General features: G+C 42.2%; 1 protein-coding gene across 1 annotated transcript in view; it reads right to left on the bottom strand.

The window, feature by feature from the left end:
* Positions 1-16,561, bottom strand: part of LOC102197741 (ADAMTS-like 2) — a 32,266-nt gene that overhangs the window by 7,478 nt on the left and 8,227 nt on the right. The window contains exons 2-11 of the mRNA XM_005730596.1: positions 12,154-12,259; positions 9,361-9,503; positions 6,982-7,057; positions 6,626-6,728; positions 5,097-5,242; positions 4,115-4,238; positions 3,854-3,934; positions 3,573-3,748; positions 1,866-2,166; positions 462-807 (exon numbers count right to left, since the gene is read on the bottom strand). Coding sequence (XP_005730653.1) covers positions 462-807; positions 1,866-2,166; positions 3,573-3,748; positions 3,854-3,934; positions 4,115-4,238; positions 5,097-5,242; positions 6,626-6,728; positions 6,982-7,057; positions 9,361-9,503; positions 12,154-12,258 — 1,601 coding nt within the window. The 5' untranslated portion in view covers position 12,259. The remainder of the gene's footprint in view (positions 1-461; positions 808-1,865; positions 2,167-3,572; positions 3,749-3,853; positions 3,935-4,114; positions 4,239-5,096; positions 5,243-6,625; positions 6,729-6,981; positions 7,058-9,360; positions 9,504-12,153; positions 12,260-16,561) is intronic.

Here is a 16,561-nt window from a genome sequence, read left to right on the forward strand (position 1 = left end):
GTTTTTTCTTGCAACCAGTACAGTGTACATTGTGTATATTGTCTCATCTAACTGCCTAGCTACATGCACATGTGCCTGATTACCTCTCTAAGTGTACGTCTGTCTTTCTACCTGCGTTACACTGACTACCTGTTATTTTGGCAAAGCTGTCTGTTCCACTAGCACTCTCACTTTGAACCTTTTTCTTGCCGTCAGTCTTGTCTCAATGTGACACTCTGTGTCTCTGCCTGGACATCTCTTTAAAAGCGCCCATTTCTCTCAGCCTGCTTCTCTTTAGCCTGCAGCCAGAATCAAGTCCAGAGGTTTGACAGTGTGTGAACAGTCTGAACACTTGCAGTCCAGACTTCATCTGATTTGAGATGAAATGTCTTTATGTGAGCCCAAACCTGAACCTGTGAACAACGGGCTTCTGCTCTGCATCATATGCGATGCTGATGTCCCTTATGCTCTTTTTACATTACCTGGTTCTGTTGGAGCGGTTGGAAGTCCTCCCGCCGCTCGGCACCGTCCTGTTCTGGCTGTCTCCGCTGTCGTTGCGTTTCTGGCCCAGAGTAAACTCGAGTGTATCGTTTAGATCATCTCGCTCCAGGCTGCTCAGACCCACTTCTGCTGGTCCCACCTCAGAAGAGAACAAACTGTCTCCCTCGGTCAGCAGCTGGTTGGTCGAAATGTTGATAAGTAACTCATCTGCACCAATTCGGCCGTCCATCAGGACCCTCCAGATGAGGTTTGGGGAATCGGGTGGTGTATCCAGGCCCGCACCATCAGTAACAGGTTTGGCAGTGCTGTCTATTTGGCTGCTGTTACCTTCACACAAAGTCAACAAATTCAGCTCTGCTTATGATGGAAGTCATTACAAGTTATCTGAATAAAGCATTTCATAAAAGTATATTTAAAAAAAAAAAACAGGAAACACTAAAATCACCAACAAAACCTGTGATTTTCTGGAATCTGGAGAAATCTCTGCATGGAAAGAACAAGGCTGAAAACGTGTAAGGGTGTCAAACATAAGTCCTGGGGGCCAAAATTGGGACCAGAAAACTTCTAAACCAGTCCAGTGGATTGCTTTGGAAAATGTGAGAGAGGACATGCTCTTTGGACTTTAAACTGTATTTTTCTATTTATTTTTGTAGGTATTTTTATTTATTTTTTTACTTTTATAGCTTTTCCTAATGATAAAGACCTGAACCATGGCCACCATGTATGTCTGTGCTTTACCTTGTGACTAGTTACAGAGAGCTGTGCTGGCAGATTTCTTTTATTTACTAAAGCAGAATCTTTTAACATGTAGAGAAAGTGAGTAAAAACTCAGTGAGTAAAAACAGAGAGTGAAAACACGAACGAGCGGTTTCAGTCGGAGCGCAGCATCTTGTCCGTAGTATGATGTCGACTGGAGTAAAAAGTGTACGGCGAGCCTTTCACCACCGCCCCCTCTCCCTGAAGCAGTGGTGTAATGGCCTCAGCAGTCAGCTGAATGAGCTGAGAGCCCTCAGGAAGTGCCATTACTGCTCATGTTTGTGATGCTGCCTTTCTTAAAAGAAGAAAACGCCACAAAACTCTGAATTTTTCATCTGCTGCTGATTGTTTTTATCTAGCCGTATCATGCATAATACAGAGTTGCAAAGGGCCATCTTACACACATCCAGAATAAGGCAGTAAGATGGAGGGTGGTGCTACCTGGCTTAGGATCCATCATCTGTCTTACAGTCATCTTATATCAGAACTTATTTTTTATATTGCTTTATATGCCCTAAGCTACACTTCCAGGAGGTAGAAAGGTAAAGGAAATTTTTCTCTAAAAATGTGCATGTAAATTGTATGTATTAGTGTAATAGTTTATAGAGAACTTGTCACATAATCTCTACCTGTAAACTTTGGGGCAGCTACTCCATCTTCACAGTCGATGGCTGCTGTCTCCTCATACACCTCGTTGGTCTCTTTGCCCTTCTGCCCATCTGTACCTTCTGTCTCCACCTGGCCCCCAGGAGCCACCTGGTCACAGATGCTGCCATTGGGGGTCAGTAGACCACTCACTTCTACAGACACCTCTCCAGCTGAGGTGTCTGACCCGGTGTAGACCGGAGGAGGAGGAACGGGTGGCAGGGAGTCTCGGAGGACTGTGTATTCGTAGGTGATGTAAGGTGTGCGGCCATTTTGGTTCCACACCTGTCAGATGAGGAGAGTAAATCGAAGATGTTTATGGAGTCACAAAACAAAAACTATAATTAGACCAACTCAAGGTGGTCTCAGAGATGGACTCAAACATTCAGACAGAAAATGTTTGGTTTAATTAAATTTTTTTATATAACTGTTGCCTCAAGGATGAATGTGTTGGCAGTCTCCCCTGCTACGGTGAAAAAAAAACATGCCGTCAGTCTGAATCAGCGGGACCTTTAGCCCATAGCTAGCTAATAAAAACAGGCCATTACAGCAAATATCCCTACATTTCTATCATATAAAGGCTTTTGTGAAATATTGTGTAACGATTTTTAATGGGGATTAAAAATGAGAATTTGTGATATGTGAAGTCAGTATATACAGTCATATGAACAAGAAAGATTTCACATGTTTTCAGTTTTCAGTTTGATCCGACTGTTTGTGCAGCTTTTCGGCTGTCCAGCATCTCTCTGCATTGCTATCTCCTCGGTCCCAGCGACCTCCCAATAAAAGAAGCTGATCAACCCAAGCTGCTCTGCCAGCCTCCTGACACCCCCTGAACCCACTGCACCACGACTCCTGTGCAGCAGAACTGCAGACCACACCTCCACCACAACAACATTGATTCATTATGTTTTGTGTGTGATTGTCTATGCTCAGCTCTCTTAGGGTCCCGTCAAAGACACGAGGTCTGTACTGGGCCATTGCGAAACATTGATTCTTTTCTTTTTCAGCCATTCTGTTGTAGACTTGGTGCTGTACATGAGATCATTGTTATGCTGCATGACCTAGTTTTGGCTTAAGCTGTCGGACTGAAGGCCTCATTTCTGGCTGTCATGGGCAAGTTCATGGGCAACAATGCAAGATGCCCAGGTCCTGAGGCCACAAATCCCAAATTATGACCCCTCCACCACCATGCTTACAGTTGGCATGAGGTGTTTGTTCTGGTATGCCGTATATGCTTTTCTTCAAATGTGGCTCTTTGCAGTATGGCCAAACTTCTCCATTTGGCCTCCAAATTGCTCCAGAAGTATTGTGGTTCATTCATAAGAGACTTGACGAACCTGAGCCGTGTTGCAATTTTTCCTTCAGAGAGGTTTGGGCTCTCATATGCTCTTGCATATTCAAAAATTTTCATCTTAAAATTGCTAACTGGTCACCGATTGAACCAACACAATAAATGTTCACAATGAAAATTCATAGTTCTTTTTGTGCACAGGTTTGAAATTCATAGGTGTTGTCTGTGCACATCTGCACTTTCCAAGGTGAAAGCATCGATTTCATGTTGGTTTTTTATGGATGAAGCCACAGTACTTTAACTTTGCACCATGGCAGCAGCGTGGTTTCCACAAGCTACAAACAACAAGACTTAAATCATGGAATTCAAGAGTAAAGGAGGAAAGGGTAATGTGTACCAGAATATTGATGGGTTGGTCAATGGGGCCTTTGGCAACAATGTACTCGATACCAGTCTCATACACGTCCATAGGTCGGCGGTATTTAAAGACGGTGCCTGCTGCATGGAAATTCTGTGGACTGTCCACCTTGTAGTCACCGTTAAAGAAGAAGTTTCCTGCCTGATCAGTCACAGCTTTAGGAGGGGGAGAAGCAGAATTAAGAGAACTTTAAAACAGTTCTTTGCTTTCTTTTTACACACTGCAATAATATTTGTGTGTGTGCGTGGGGGGGTATATACCGAGAACATCAGCCAATTTCTTCCTCTCGATGATCTGTATGTCCCAGGAGCCTTCAGGGATTTGAGTTATAAAAGAGTAACCTGCATGACAGCAAAGAGAAAGTCATCAGCAACATGGCATGCTCTTTGTTTATTTAACAGTAATGACAGATCGGTCAGTTTTTAATTCAGTGTCTGGTCCTGTCCTAGTTATATTAGGCCATGCTACACTGTAATAATAGTTTTTGAATATGCATTAGGTAACTGAACTGCGAGGTTTACCCAGAGTCGAGGGTCCTCGACGGAAGTTTCCCGTGACTCGGCTGCAGCTGCTGCCGTCACCCTGACAGACACCACACTTATCCAAAGTGTTGGAGGAGAACAGTACCCCATCACATCCAATTGGCTGAGCAGCAAGGCAAGATGTGGGAGTACAGAAGACAAAGAATCGTACTAAACATGTGATAATAATTAGCTCGCTTACCACAATTGTTTTGGGAAGGTTATCCAGAAGAATTTACTGTGCACAAAAGTATCATGTGTAAAAATGGTACTACTGAAAGATTTAGCTTCTTCATTGCGTCTTCATGTTTTGTTTTATCTACACATTGTAACTCCTGGGGATTTTCCAATTATTGTCTCAACCTTAATGAGAAAAAAAACCATAGTTCCTCATGCTGCATTGAAGGTGTCTGTATCTTTATTGTACTGCATCTAAACAATGTTTCAAAGCAATGTAAAACCTGTGCTTCCTGAAGTGTCCGCTTGAGGCTGGCTCCTAATCCCCACAGATCTTAACATACCTAACTTTGTCTATGTGATTAACACATTTACAGTCTGAAACAAAATACAGTTTCGGTCTGTAAAGCTAATTTCCGCCCTGTTCTCTTCCACTTATCCAGTGCAGGGTCACAAGGGTGCTAGGAACTATCCACGCTGTCATACAGTGAGAGGCAAAGTACACCCTGGCAATTTAACCTAATCCCACCAATTACATGCTTTTGGACTATGGGAGGAGGCCAGAGGACGCAGAGAGAACCGACATAAACACCAAGAAATATGTGACCTCCGCATCCTCCAGATGATGGATTTGAACCCAGTGCTCTCTTGGTGTAATGTTCATTATAGAGTGCAGAAACCAACAACTGACGTGATGCTACATCCTGCAGTGTGGCTCGGCAATAAATACAAATAATGTTGTGTTAAATTTGATTGGGAGACATTAGCATTTAGTGATGCCAAATAAATAAGAAGCTGGACTCACCTCACACTTACCGTCCACGCAGACGCCGCGGTAGCTGCTGTACTTGCAGGACGTGCCGTCTCGTGCCATCACCATCAGCTGCCTCTGGCCGTCGGTCGTGGTGCAGTGGAGGTCACAGGGATTGCTGGAGATATGAACGTAGTCATCTGGAGACAAATGGTAGATGTTTTTCACTGTTTTATACCCACTTAAATTCGCAAGGTCAGACTGCATACTGCATATTCCTAATAACTTCCGGCAATGTTATACAATTATTCTTTAGTCACAACTGTTCATTTCTTTACTACTGTACTCACACTGCATCATAGTGGTACAAATATATGCTGGTATATACCAGTATGATGTATATAAATAATATACAATTATTTCAATTATAGTTTCATTATGAGGACTCAAAGCAACATCAACTCTCACTGGTTTTGTAACCTGATGAATCTAAGTAATACTTTTACTCCTTTTTTCTCAGGTTTGGTTTCCATTAATCAATAATAATAAAAAACGCAAATCGGATTCTTTAACTAGTCCTCAACAATTAGTCATGAATTTATCTGCCATCATACTGTTCATATCCTGGTTTCAAGTTCTCACGTTTCCTGTTTTATTTTGAAACATCTCAAACTGTTTTCATTCTTGTTAATTTTGCTTCTACTTCCCAAGCTTGCCTCAGTCCTGCTGTAGTAAGTCTGAGACTGTCTATCGCGTTACCCTCTGTTCCAATAAATTAGGCCGTGCCTGTTAGATCCTACAAGGCCATTATAAAAGTAGCTTTTTTGAAGGAAATGCTAAGGCATCTCAAATGTGCATTATTTTTAAACACCACCAGAGGGCGATAGCTCAAGTTGCAAAAACACTACTGGTCCTATAGGAGTCTTTAGGAAAACGGCCCTTTGCTGGTGTTTCTGTAAACACTTTCCTGCTAAGTTTATGGGCTCAGTCACTCATTTCAGGTCGTATGAATAAAACATCAAGTCCATTTTATAAATCTTGGTCATTCTAAGTTTCAGTATGCTCCACCCCTAAATCACATCCAGGTTCAAAACACCAGGATACCAACTGCGGTAATGTCACGTCTTTTTCAGTGTCTGCTGGTCCCACCTCAGCTACAGTAACTGATCAGAGTTGGAACTCTTGACCGCTCTTTCTGGAGCATTTTCATGGCTGGTGTGATGAATTTTCAGATGTGCTGCAGTTTCACTTAAGAAATTCTGTGATTTTGTTCATTAAAATGCTTCGTAGCACTAATTGGCCAGTGTCTGTGTGACGCTCCCAAGCAGTCTATAAATGCACTAACAACGATAGCATTGACTAATGCCTTAGCACTTGACCTGGTCATCCACTATCAGCACATCAAAATCAAAGAGGCCAAGTCCATCTTTTATATGCAGTTAAAACCACTTTATCAGAAGATATACAAAGTTTGTTACTTTGGTTTCTGGTTGTGTTGAAGACTAGCAGGTCATAGAGAAGAATTCCCTCATCACTGCACTATTTAAAGAGAGGCTGTCAAGGTTTTTTATTGGTGTTATTACCGGGATATAGAGGTTTCCACTGATAGTTCCTCCCATTATAACGTTGTGAGTTAAAGGACCAACATTGCTCCTCTCTGAAGCTCCTCCCAGTGGGAGGACATTCCTGCAGAGAAGAGACACAACACAGACCATTTAAAGAGGTTTGTTTCACACTTGTTAATATGTGGTTTTACGGTATGCTATACAAATAAATTCTTGTTAAGCCTTTATTTGTGCAGAGGTGGTTTCTGAGAGTACACTGTTGGGAACTCCACCCAGCTCCATGACAGCCATCCTGTTCAGTCAGCCAGTCAAATCCACCGTGTTTGTTTTAATAAAGGTGTGAGACAAAAATGAACTGGAAGTGTGGGACTCACTTTGGTGTTGCAGAGATGATATTTCTTAGCAGTTCCCGTACAGGTCATGTTGTCCTTCCCAGCAGCAGCTTTCTTTCTTTGGACCGAAAACAAACATTGAATGAAAAAAAAATAAGGCAATAAAAATCATACTGAGTAGAAAACACAGTAGAAATATATCAGCATTGTTCATGTCTGTTAGCTAAGCATAAATACATTTCACCCCAAACTTATCACTCTAAACTGAGAGACTATATAGTAGGTAGCATTGAAACTGTTGACTGTCAGGTTCTACTCAAAATGAACCTATGTAGGTCTTTTATTGGAGTATAGCGCTTTGGGGTCCTTAGGGACTTGTAAAGCGCTATACAAATACAGGCCATTTACCATTTTATATACACTTCATTGGGTACACCTTGGTGGGGAAGAGATTTGGGCCCATATTGACATGGTAGCATCAAAGAATAGCTTCATATTTGTTGAGAGCAGATCCAAGATGTGAATGTTTCATTGCGCCACATCTCAAATGTGCTCTATTGGAGTGAGATCTGGTGACTCTGGAAGTCATTTGAGTACAGTAAGCACATTCTCCTGTTCAGGAAAGCAGTTTGAGATGATTTGAGCTTTGTGACATGGCAAGTTATCAGCAACAATATTCAGACTATAAGATTTTAAATTATGCTTAGTTGATATTAAGGGGAAAAAAATATCCCCCACATAACTGAACCACCACTAGAAATCTGACTTACTACTAACAAGAAGGCAGGATGGTTGAACGCTTCTGTGTTGGTTGTGCCAAATTCTCACCCAAGCGCTCAAAAAAGTGAACGTTTTTCTAGTTTCCCGGTTTTAGCTGACAGGAGTGGCACCTGGTGTGGTCCTCTGGTGCTGTAGCTCATCTGCTTCAAGGTACAACAAGTGTGCATTCAGAAATGCTCTTCTTCATAGCTTTGTTGTGTTGAGTTACTGTTGCCTTCCTATCACTTCAAAGCAGTCTGGCCATTCGCCTCTCACCTCTGGCACGAAGGAGGCATTTTCAGCCAGAAGTTATAGTTTCTGTTTCCTCTTCTCAAATTTCCTACATTTTACTGTGAGCTCATTGAATTAGAACATGCACAACTGGCACACATTACTATTAATGTTTCTGCATGAATATGTACTTTAATGCGTTCCTGTTACTGCCATTAAAACACGAGAGTCTAAAAATAAGTTGATCTGCATCTTTGCTTCATGTGCATCTTTGCTGATTTGATGAAAGCCAATTAGGATTGGGCTAACTGGAATTTCATCAAGTCAGCAAAGAGGCACAGAAAAGAAGATCAGACACCAGCTAGGGAGGAATAGAAAAACAAGCGCAACAACATTGTCATCCTCTATGTAGCCGGTGTATCAGAAAAACTCAGGCGAGTCTTCTCCAAGCACGACATCCCAGTGCATTTTAGACCCAGCAACACACTCACACCAAAAATGGTTCATCCCAAAGACAAAACTCCAAAACACAAACTTAACAATGTGGTGTGTGCTGTACAGTGCAGCGAGGAATGCCCAGACCTCTACATTGGAGAGACCAAACAGCCACTTCATAAATGCATGGCACAACATAGAAGAGCCACCTCCACAGGACAAGACTCGGCGGTCCATCTGCATCTAAAGGATAAAGGACACTCTTTCGAGGATGCCAGTGTTCATATTTTGGACAGAGAAGACAGATGGTTTGAAAGAGGAGTGAAAGAAGCCATTTATGTCCACTGTGAGTGACCATCTTTGAACAGAGGTGGTGGTTTACGACACCAACTGTCTGCCATCTATAATCCAGTTTTGAGATCCCTTCCCAGACGCCTTAACGCCCACTAACACCCTGGGCCATTTGACCTCAGGAAATCACATGATAGGGTGGGTCCAGGTTTCACAATGAGCTCACCCAAAACCTTGGCTGATTGTAACCTACACCAGTTTTCACACCTTGGCTCATGTGATTAGGTAGAGGATCATCAGGGGGTCCTTTGTCCCTCTTCAGATGAAGCTTGTTCAGAGGGGACGCTCCCACTCTGAACAAGCTTCATCTGAACAAGCTTCTCAGATGAGAGGTGAAATGTCTTCGAGCAATTTAAAAAAGTCCAGACGCTTTTCTTTCCAAGCTCCTTAGACCAGTCAGCTTTACAGTCACAAAGAGCACCTTATAGGACAGTCTGCCTACAAAGAAAAATCAACTGGAGCTCACAGTAGAAAAATTTGGAAGTTTATTGGAGGCAAGTAATTTTCCCCTCTGCGGTGATCTTAGGCCAAATCCCACTTTAACTGCTGACTGTATGTAAAATACCATGAACAGTATTAAACAGGGTTGGAGATGTGTCCATTTCTGGGATATTTTAGCTTGTCGTCTGGTGCAGACTGACTGACCTCTGTTTGAGGCAGTGACGCTCCTGTGACATCACTCCTCCTCCACAGGTACGAGTGCATGCTGTCCACTTGGCCCATTCCCCCCACCAGTATGTGGTCACCTCGAGCTGCTCCTCCAGACTGTTGGAGGCCACTCCGTCCTCCTACACACACACACACACACACACACACACACACACACACACACACACACACAAACTTTACTACTTAACACTGCTTAACCAGCCAATGTAGTAGTGCCTTTGTTTCGTGTTAATACTCTTAAAGATGCCATATGGTTTTTATTTTAAAAACTGTTTTATAAAGCAGCTGGCCGAGGTCTTCCTCAGTGCCATTTGGGTTCCTCTCCAGTGAACCAAAGATGGATTGTAGCCTTGATGAACTTGGCCTAGCAGGAGAATAACCTCGTCTCCCATTTACTACTCATATCTTCTCTAACTGTAAACTTTCGAATTTGTAAATAAATTTGATCAAACTTTCTTTGCAGCACAGGAAGTCACATTATCAAATTTATTTGAAACATGCAAATTTCAATCCATAAAAGGGGGTATTTCATTTGTTGCATTTAGCTCAGAATTGCAAATTCCTGATTGTACTCTAAAACTGACATGATCAAGTAAACTTCACTGTAGGCTAATGGGCTAATAATTTGCTAAACCTTTTGATATTCTGGGCATCTGCCACTAGTGCTAGCACTCGCTGTGGAATATTGACACAAGCAAAAGTGGCAGAAAAAGCAGAAGCAGCATTAGCAGCTGTCATAGCATTAATGCTAGTGGTATAAAAACAGAGTTAGCACAACAGCGTGCGTCACAGTCGAGCAGAATCACGCTAAATGATCGTCAGAGTGTTTTGTGCTGAGGCTTTGGCTCGTGAAGATGTTCAGCATTTCACACATTCCTGATGTGCACCAGCAGCATTAACTGAGGCCGGTGGCTGTGTCGCCTTTTATTCAGACAGATTTATCAGAGTGACCGCTGGAATGTGCACTGAGCACCTTGAAAAGGTGTGAGATGGAGCAGCTGTGGGAGAGAGAGAGAGAGTGAGAGACACTGGAAATACCAGACACTCAGCATATGTGAAAGAGAATGGGAGATGGGCAAGAGTTAGAGTAGAGGGAGCTGAGAGGAGTCATTGATCGGTGGGCTGACAGATCAGTTTTACGGCCGTTCACCAAACTGCTTAAATTACTGAGTATTTGGTATTTTAGACTTTTATGTCTTTTAGTTTCAGCTCAGTTGGTTTAAATTGATTTGTTTTGCTTTGTTGGTGCATTCTGTCACTCTTTAATTTTCGCTCTCAGAGAAAGAAGTGATATTTCTCAGTCTGGCCATCCTATTAAGATCAATTTAGTTTGAACATGGCATTTTACAGTACGCTACCTCTGACACCAGGTTTGTTTAATGTGACTACTCATGACTGATAGCAATGGTTCATGTACAGTGGATATATAGCATGTATATGGTGCACATGAGCCTACATTAACTTAACTGGTCATAAAGACTGTTTTCAGTGGCTTTCAGTTTAAACACGATGTCATGGTTTTACTTTTAGTGGCTTTATTTCTGGGGAGGAATATTGTTTATCAGAAATCCGATCATTCAAATTGTCAGAGTTCATAATTTTTTTTTTAAACCCCAATATCATATTTTAAAGGCTAATTCTATGTACTTACTAATGTAGTTTCTTTAGGAGTTGCAAAAAGCTCATACTATAATGAAAAGCGTAAGCTTTGTTCTGTAATGAATTATGTCAAATATGAAGTACACGCCATAGGTGGACCTGGCCACTGTGGTCATTTTGAAGCCTCTTTCCCTGTTGCTATGTTGCTTCTTGGAGCCCAAAGTTATCATATTTGGACAGAGGCTGGAGTTGTCAGTTCACCCCAGAAAGCTTGATTAACAAGCTATATTCAAAATTAGGAGAAACTTACTGGACAGTCTGCACCACATAGCATGTCCTGTTTAGTGACTCTTATTAGAGGAGGTTAGGCTACAGCTGCCTGTCTCAATCAAAGCCGAAATCTCAAGATTTAGATTTTTTTTTAAATTCACCCCTGTATAATTTTTATTAAGCTAAAAGTCATCGAGATCAAAGCTGTTCTTTGTACCTGACTGTAAACATGCATTTCAGTGCTGCAAAGTTTTTCGTTTTAACGTGGACATCTACAGTGACTGACTTGTATTTGAGCCACCCTCAAGTGGCCACTGTGGGTAATGCAGTTTTTGACACTTCTACGTCAGCTTAATTTCTGCCCACGAGGTTTCTACTTTGTATAAACATAAATTCGCCAACTAAAAGTTCTATTTTCTCATCTCCCTTAGAGATATCATACGATCATCCATCATTCATCCTCAAACTGATTTTGCTTCCTATGTGTCAGGCTTATTGTTCAGCACATGTTGAAGGTTCTAAAGCACCAGATACAACACATAAAATAATTTTTACCTGTTTTAACAGGTTTTAGTTACCACATCAAGACATGAGCATTCAGTACAGTGATGTTTATTCCCATTGAAGTATAAGTAATGTTTCTGAAGACTGAACATTTACTAGTTGTAGTTCTACAGCTTTGGATTACTGACAATCTTGCCTTCATATGCAGTGTTACAGTGCTCACTCAGTCACTGCAGCAGAGGCAGACAGTATAAACATAGTCCTCTTTGGTCTAGGACTACGCCTCATCCATCTCGGAGAGTCCTAAAGTTCTTGCTAGACAAAATGTGCTTCAGTTTGTCCGAGTGTAATGTTTCCCTGTAACAGAGGAAGAGTGTTTTCCTGTTTGCTGTGTACCTGCAGCCCCCTGGTGGACAGGTTTCCCAAACACATCGTCAGCGTCAGGAAGCCCAGCAGAACCACGCCTGTCTCCCCACACTGTTCCCATGACCACACCCTCATCCTGATGAATGAGAGAGAGGAAAGGATAAAAGAAATAAAAATAAGTTTTAAATGTCAACAAAAATATCTTGAGGTTTATGAGACAGCAGCCCTGATGCTGTGATTAATGAAGGGTATTTGGGTAAAAACCTGTCTCTGAATGGAAGCAGCCAGAGATGTGTGTTTAACAAAGGTGGAAGAGTTTGAAGGGAAATCTGATGACCGCTAATGACTTCTTGTGGCCAACCACTTAGGCGAGCTTTGGATGCTGAGACATGTGGGTGTTTTTTCACTCTAAATTGAGGCTTCTCAGCTTCCAGACTCTCAGAAGGGTTTGAAGTGGGACACATTTGTGGTCATAATATTTCCTTTCTGACTCTGCAGTGAAACCCCTCACCTCTCACATCTGTAGTTGTTTAGCTGAACATAAGTGCTGCTGCTGTCTTTTACCTTTGCAGAGAGTGGAGGGTGTTTTACAAGAAATCACATAATTGCTGATCCAAGATTCAAGAGAGCACTGGAGCAATTACGGGAGTGGTGTCAAACAGCAGATACACAATAGACACGCAACAATGTGCAGAAGAGCACCATTGGCACTAAAATATTCTGTCAATCCTATTTTAAAAAGTGAAGATCTTGCAAAGATTTCATTGTGGCAGTCCTATTTGATGATTAGAAATATTTATGCCAATTCAAGAAATACGGTTACATAATGAAGCAGCTACGGAGGTAAAAGGTCCTGGAGTTGATTTAAAATGTTGCATTTGCAAAGGTGATCTCAGTGCAAATAAAATCGTTTCCTTTTTTGTGCTTTAGTAGCACAAAAAAGCAAAAGCAAAACATTAATAAGAAACAAATTCATCGGAGAGTTACATTAAGCGAGGTCAAATCAGTAATTCTAGAATGACCTCTGTAATACAAAACTGCCTGGATGCAAACATAGATCAGCAGTGAAGGATGATCACGGGATTGTTTCCACTGTAGAGAAAAATTACCGTTGCGATATCCAGCCAAGAGATTAACACACTTCAAGAGGAACACATATTATTATTTTACTGTAACATAAAAACAAGACGTCATGCAAAAGACAAAGGGGGATCATCAAAAGCCACAAATCATTCATCAGCCTCAAGAACTGAAAGAGTTAGATTAGATTTTTTAACATAAAACAGCTACAAAAAAATCCCATCAGTTTTTTTAATTACTTCATGATTATTTAGTTTCAATTAGAGCATTACGCAAGATGATTCTTACCACTGGAGAGGACAGGATTAACCTGTGCTGTCATCTTTCTCAAGATGTTTCAGGCTGTTTTCATAACTTTCTATAATTTCTATAGGACTCATTTTTTAATAAACTAAACAGAGTTAAAGGTTAACTGCCATTATTTTCTTAATTGCATGAAAGTATCTAAAAGATCATCTGATTCAGGTGAAGTCTGCTTTGAATAATCCAGTACGTTATGCACAGTCAGGTTTCCGAGCACGTCAGACAAATGCAGACAAAACAATGGCAAGCAAAGAGCATTTTCTCAGATAATGCACGCTGGTTTTGGTGTACCAGCTGTAGGTATCCAAATGTGTTGGCAGTCTGTGGAGACTAGCGTTGGCAGGTGGAGAGTGGCACAGACAGGCTGTTGAGGGCCACAGGTGTTGGAGACGGGAGTTGGACAGCACAGAGGCCAACGTAAAACTTAAACAAGTCCCGATGTGCTGGAAGGATGAAGGTAAGTTTCCTAGGACTTTACACAGGTAGGTCTTTGTTCAGCTGTTCAGACTATAAGGAAATGTAGATGTCTGTATGTAGAGGCTAACATAAACATGTACAGACATACAGGAAAAGGAGGGTACTCAAAGGACTCTGCAGTTGTATATATGAGTTTGAGGAGTGTAAGAGTCAATACTTAATTGTTGAAAGGGACACAGAAGAGGTAAATGCTCCCGTTTCAATGCACAGAAATTAATTCCTGCAACATATCCCAGTTTTCTTTTGTTCATTCGAACATTGCAGCCACATACCTTTAACTTAGCACTGTTTGCCGATTACTTTTATCACACCAAACTGTAGTGCTGATTCAAGAGCAGATACATTTTATTTGTAGACTATCATCCATTAGCTACATTTTTCACAAGAAAAGATACAGGAGAATTTGGAGGAAGGATAGTTACATTAGTGAGTAAGCTGCAGAAAGGTGCAATGAAGAAAGGGGTTCAGCAAGCTGCCCATACCTGAGGCCTTGGAAACTGCCAAGCAAAGACTCACAGCCTTGACCAGTTGCTTGAGCAATACTGGAAGAGCAACTGGTAGAAGGACACAACACATGAGCCAGTAACCATAATAGTGGCAGACATCCGAGAAAGGGTCTCCAGTATGAAGAACTGGACAGCACCATGCCCCGACATGATTCACGCCAACTGGCTGAAGAAGCTGACTGTACTCCATAAGCGTCTGGCCACATAAATAAACCAGTTACTAATCAACGAGAGACACCTGGAATGGATAACAGACGGCCGGACAGTCCAGATCACCAAGGATCCCCAGAAGGGACCAGTTCCATCCAACTATCAGCCAAAACACCAGCTACTGGTAGACAGAACAGTCGCTCAAGATTGGAAGACTAGGCTCACTAGGCACACCACCTAGTGAGCCCACACATTGACCCTGGAATGCCTAGAGCTATACAAGATCAACATTACCCTAAGAGCCTTCATCAGGAATTCAATGGGGATGTTGCGTACAACACTAGACAACTTCAAATCTATAGCACAGGTCACCATGTAGTGTGGGATCTACCAAGGAAATGCTCTGTCCCCACTGCTCTTCTCCAAAACTCTGAACCCCCTCAGTGAGATCATTAACAAGACTGGCTACAGATACAGACTATGGAATAGAGCAATCATCAGCTACCTCCTCTACATGGATGACATCAAGCTGCATGCCAAGAGTGAATGAGACATCGATTTACTCATCAACATCACTTGGACATGAAGCAATGACATCGGAATTTCATTCGGATTGGAGAAGTGTAGCTGGATGATAACAAAGAGAGGGAAGGTAATCAGAACTCAGGAGATTGAACTACCAGAAAGGAAAATTGCAGATATCAAGGACTGCTACAAGTAGCTGGGAACAGCATCAGCAGGTCCATGCATGGCATGTACCACTGCCAGATACAAGAAGTGGCTGACATCGAGAAATCCTACCAGTTCCTGGACAAATGCAAGGCATAAAACTCCATAACCAAGTGGCTGGCATAGTATACAGGAACATGTGTGCCGTGTGTGGCCTGTAAGTCTCCATGTCAAAATGGGACACATTCCTTAGGGTGGTTAAGAATGACTGAACTAAGATCCTGTTGGACTTCCACAGACAGACAACAAACTGTTGGCTAACCGAGCAGTGGTGGACAAGCAGAGGAAAACGGCCACACTGATAGATGTAGGAAGAAGAAGAAACATGCAAAGTTTTAGAAGTACCAAGGGGTGAGACAGCTCAGCCGTTGGTACTAAGATATAGAGATATGGAGGGTAAAGGTAACAGTGGTCCCAGTTGGGACCAGCCCAGCCCAAAAGTGCCAAACTTAGCAAGTGTCTCCAGCAGATCCGAGGAGCAACATCTGAGATATCTGTCCAAAAGAGCACACACTGAGGAACATGTGATGCGCAGGACCCTCAATCTCCAGGGCCTCTGATAGAGGACTTGAGCTTGAAAGATAAAGACCGTCCATGAGAGGGTGTGTGTAGAGATAAAAACATCAATAACCACAGTCACCATAACATTTGATTTGTTTGTTATGTTGTTTTGACTTGTCAATTGTGACGCAATCACCATGTTGGGTTAGGCTAGCAACATTGTTACCAAGTATAAAACACAAACACCTACCTGCTACGTACCAGAACAATCAAGTGCCGCCTGAAATACCTCACCTAAGAGGTGTTCAAGAGACAGACCAAATGAAGTGCCCAAACCACCTCCTTCACTTGTAGAGGAGCAGCAGCTCTATTCTGAACTAGTCCTGAATCACTAAATTCCACCCACAGAGTCCACCCACACTACAGAGGAAACCCATTTGTGCCTCTTCTGTGCAAGATCTCCCCTTTTTGGTAAATGACCTCAGCTCCAGTGGGGAAGTGAGGGTAGGAATATATATCGCAGAGTAAGTCAACAGCTTCACTTTCCGCTCAGGGATCTCCTCACTACCAGACCGGCACAGCATTCGCACCACTTTTGGCTCTATCCATCTGTTAGTCTGTCCTGTTCCACTCTTTCCTCATTTGTAAACAACACCTTCCTCGACTGAGCAGAAACGTATTCCCAACCAAGA

This window comes from Pundamilia nyererei, unplaced genomic scaffold (genome assembly GCF_000239375.1).
Source record: "Pundamilia nyererei isolate P.nyererei 1_Seehausen unplaced genomic scaffold, PunNye1.0 scaffold00038, whole genome shotgun sequence".
NCBI lineage: Eukaryota > Metazoa > Chordata > Actinopteri > Cichliformes > Cichlidae > Pundamilia > Pundamilia nyererei.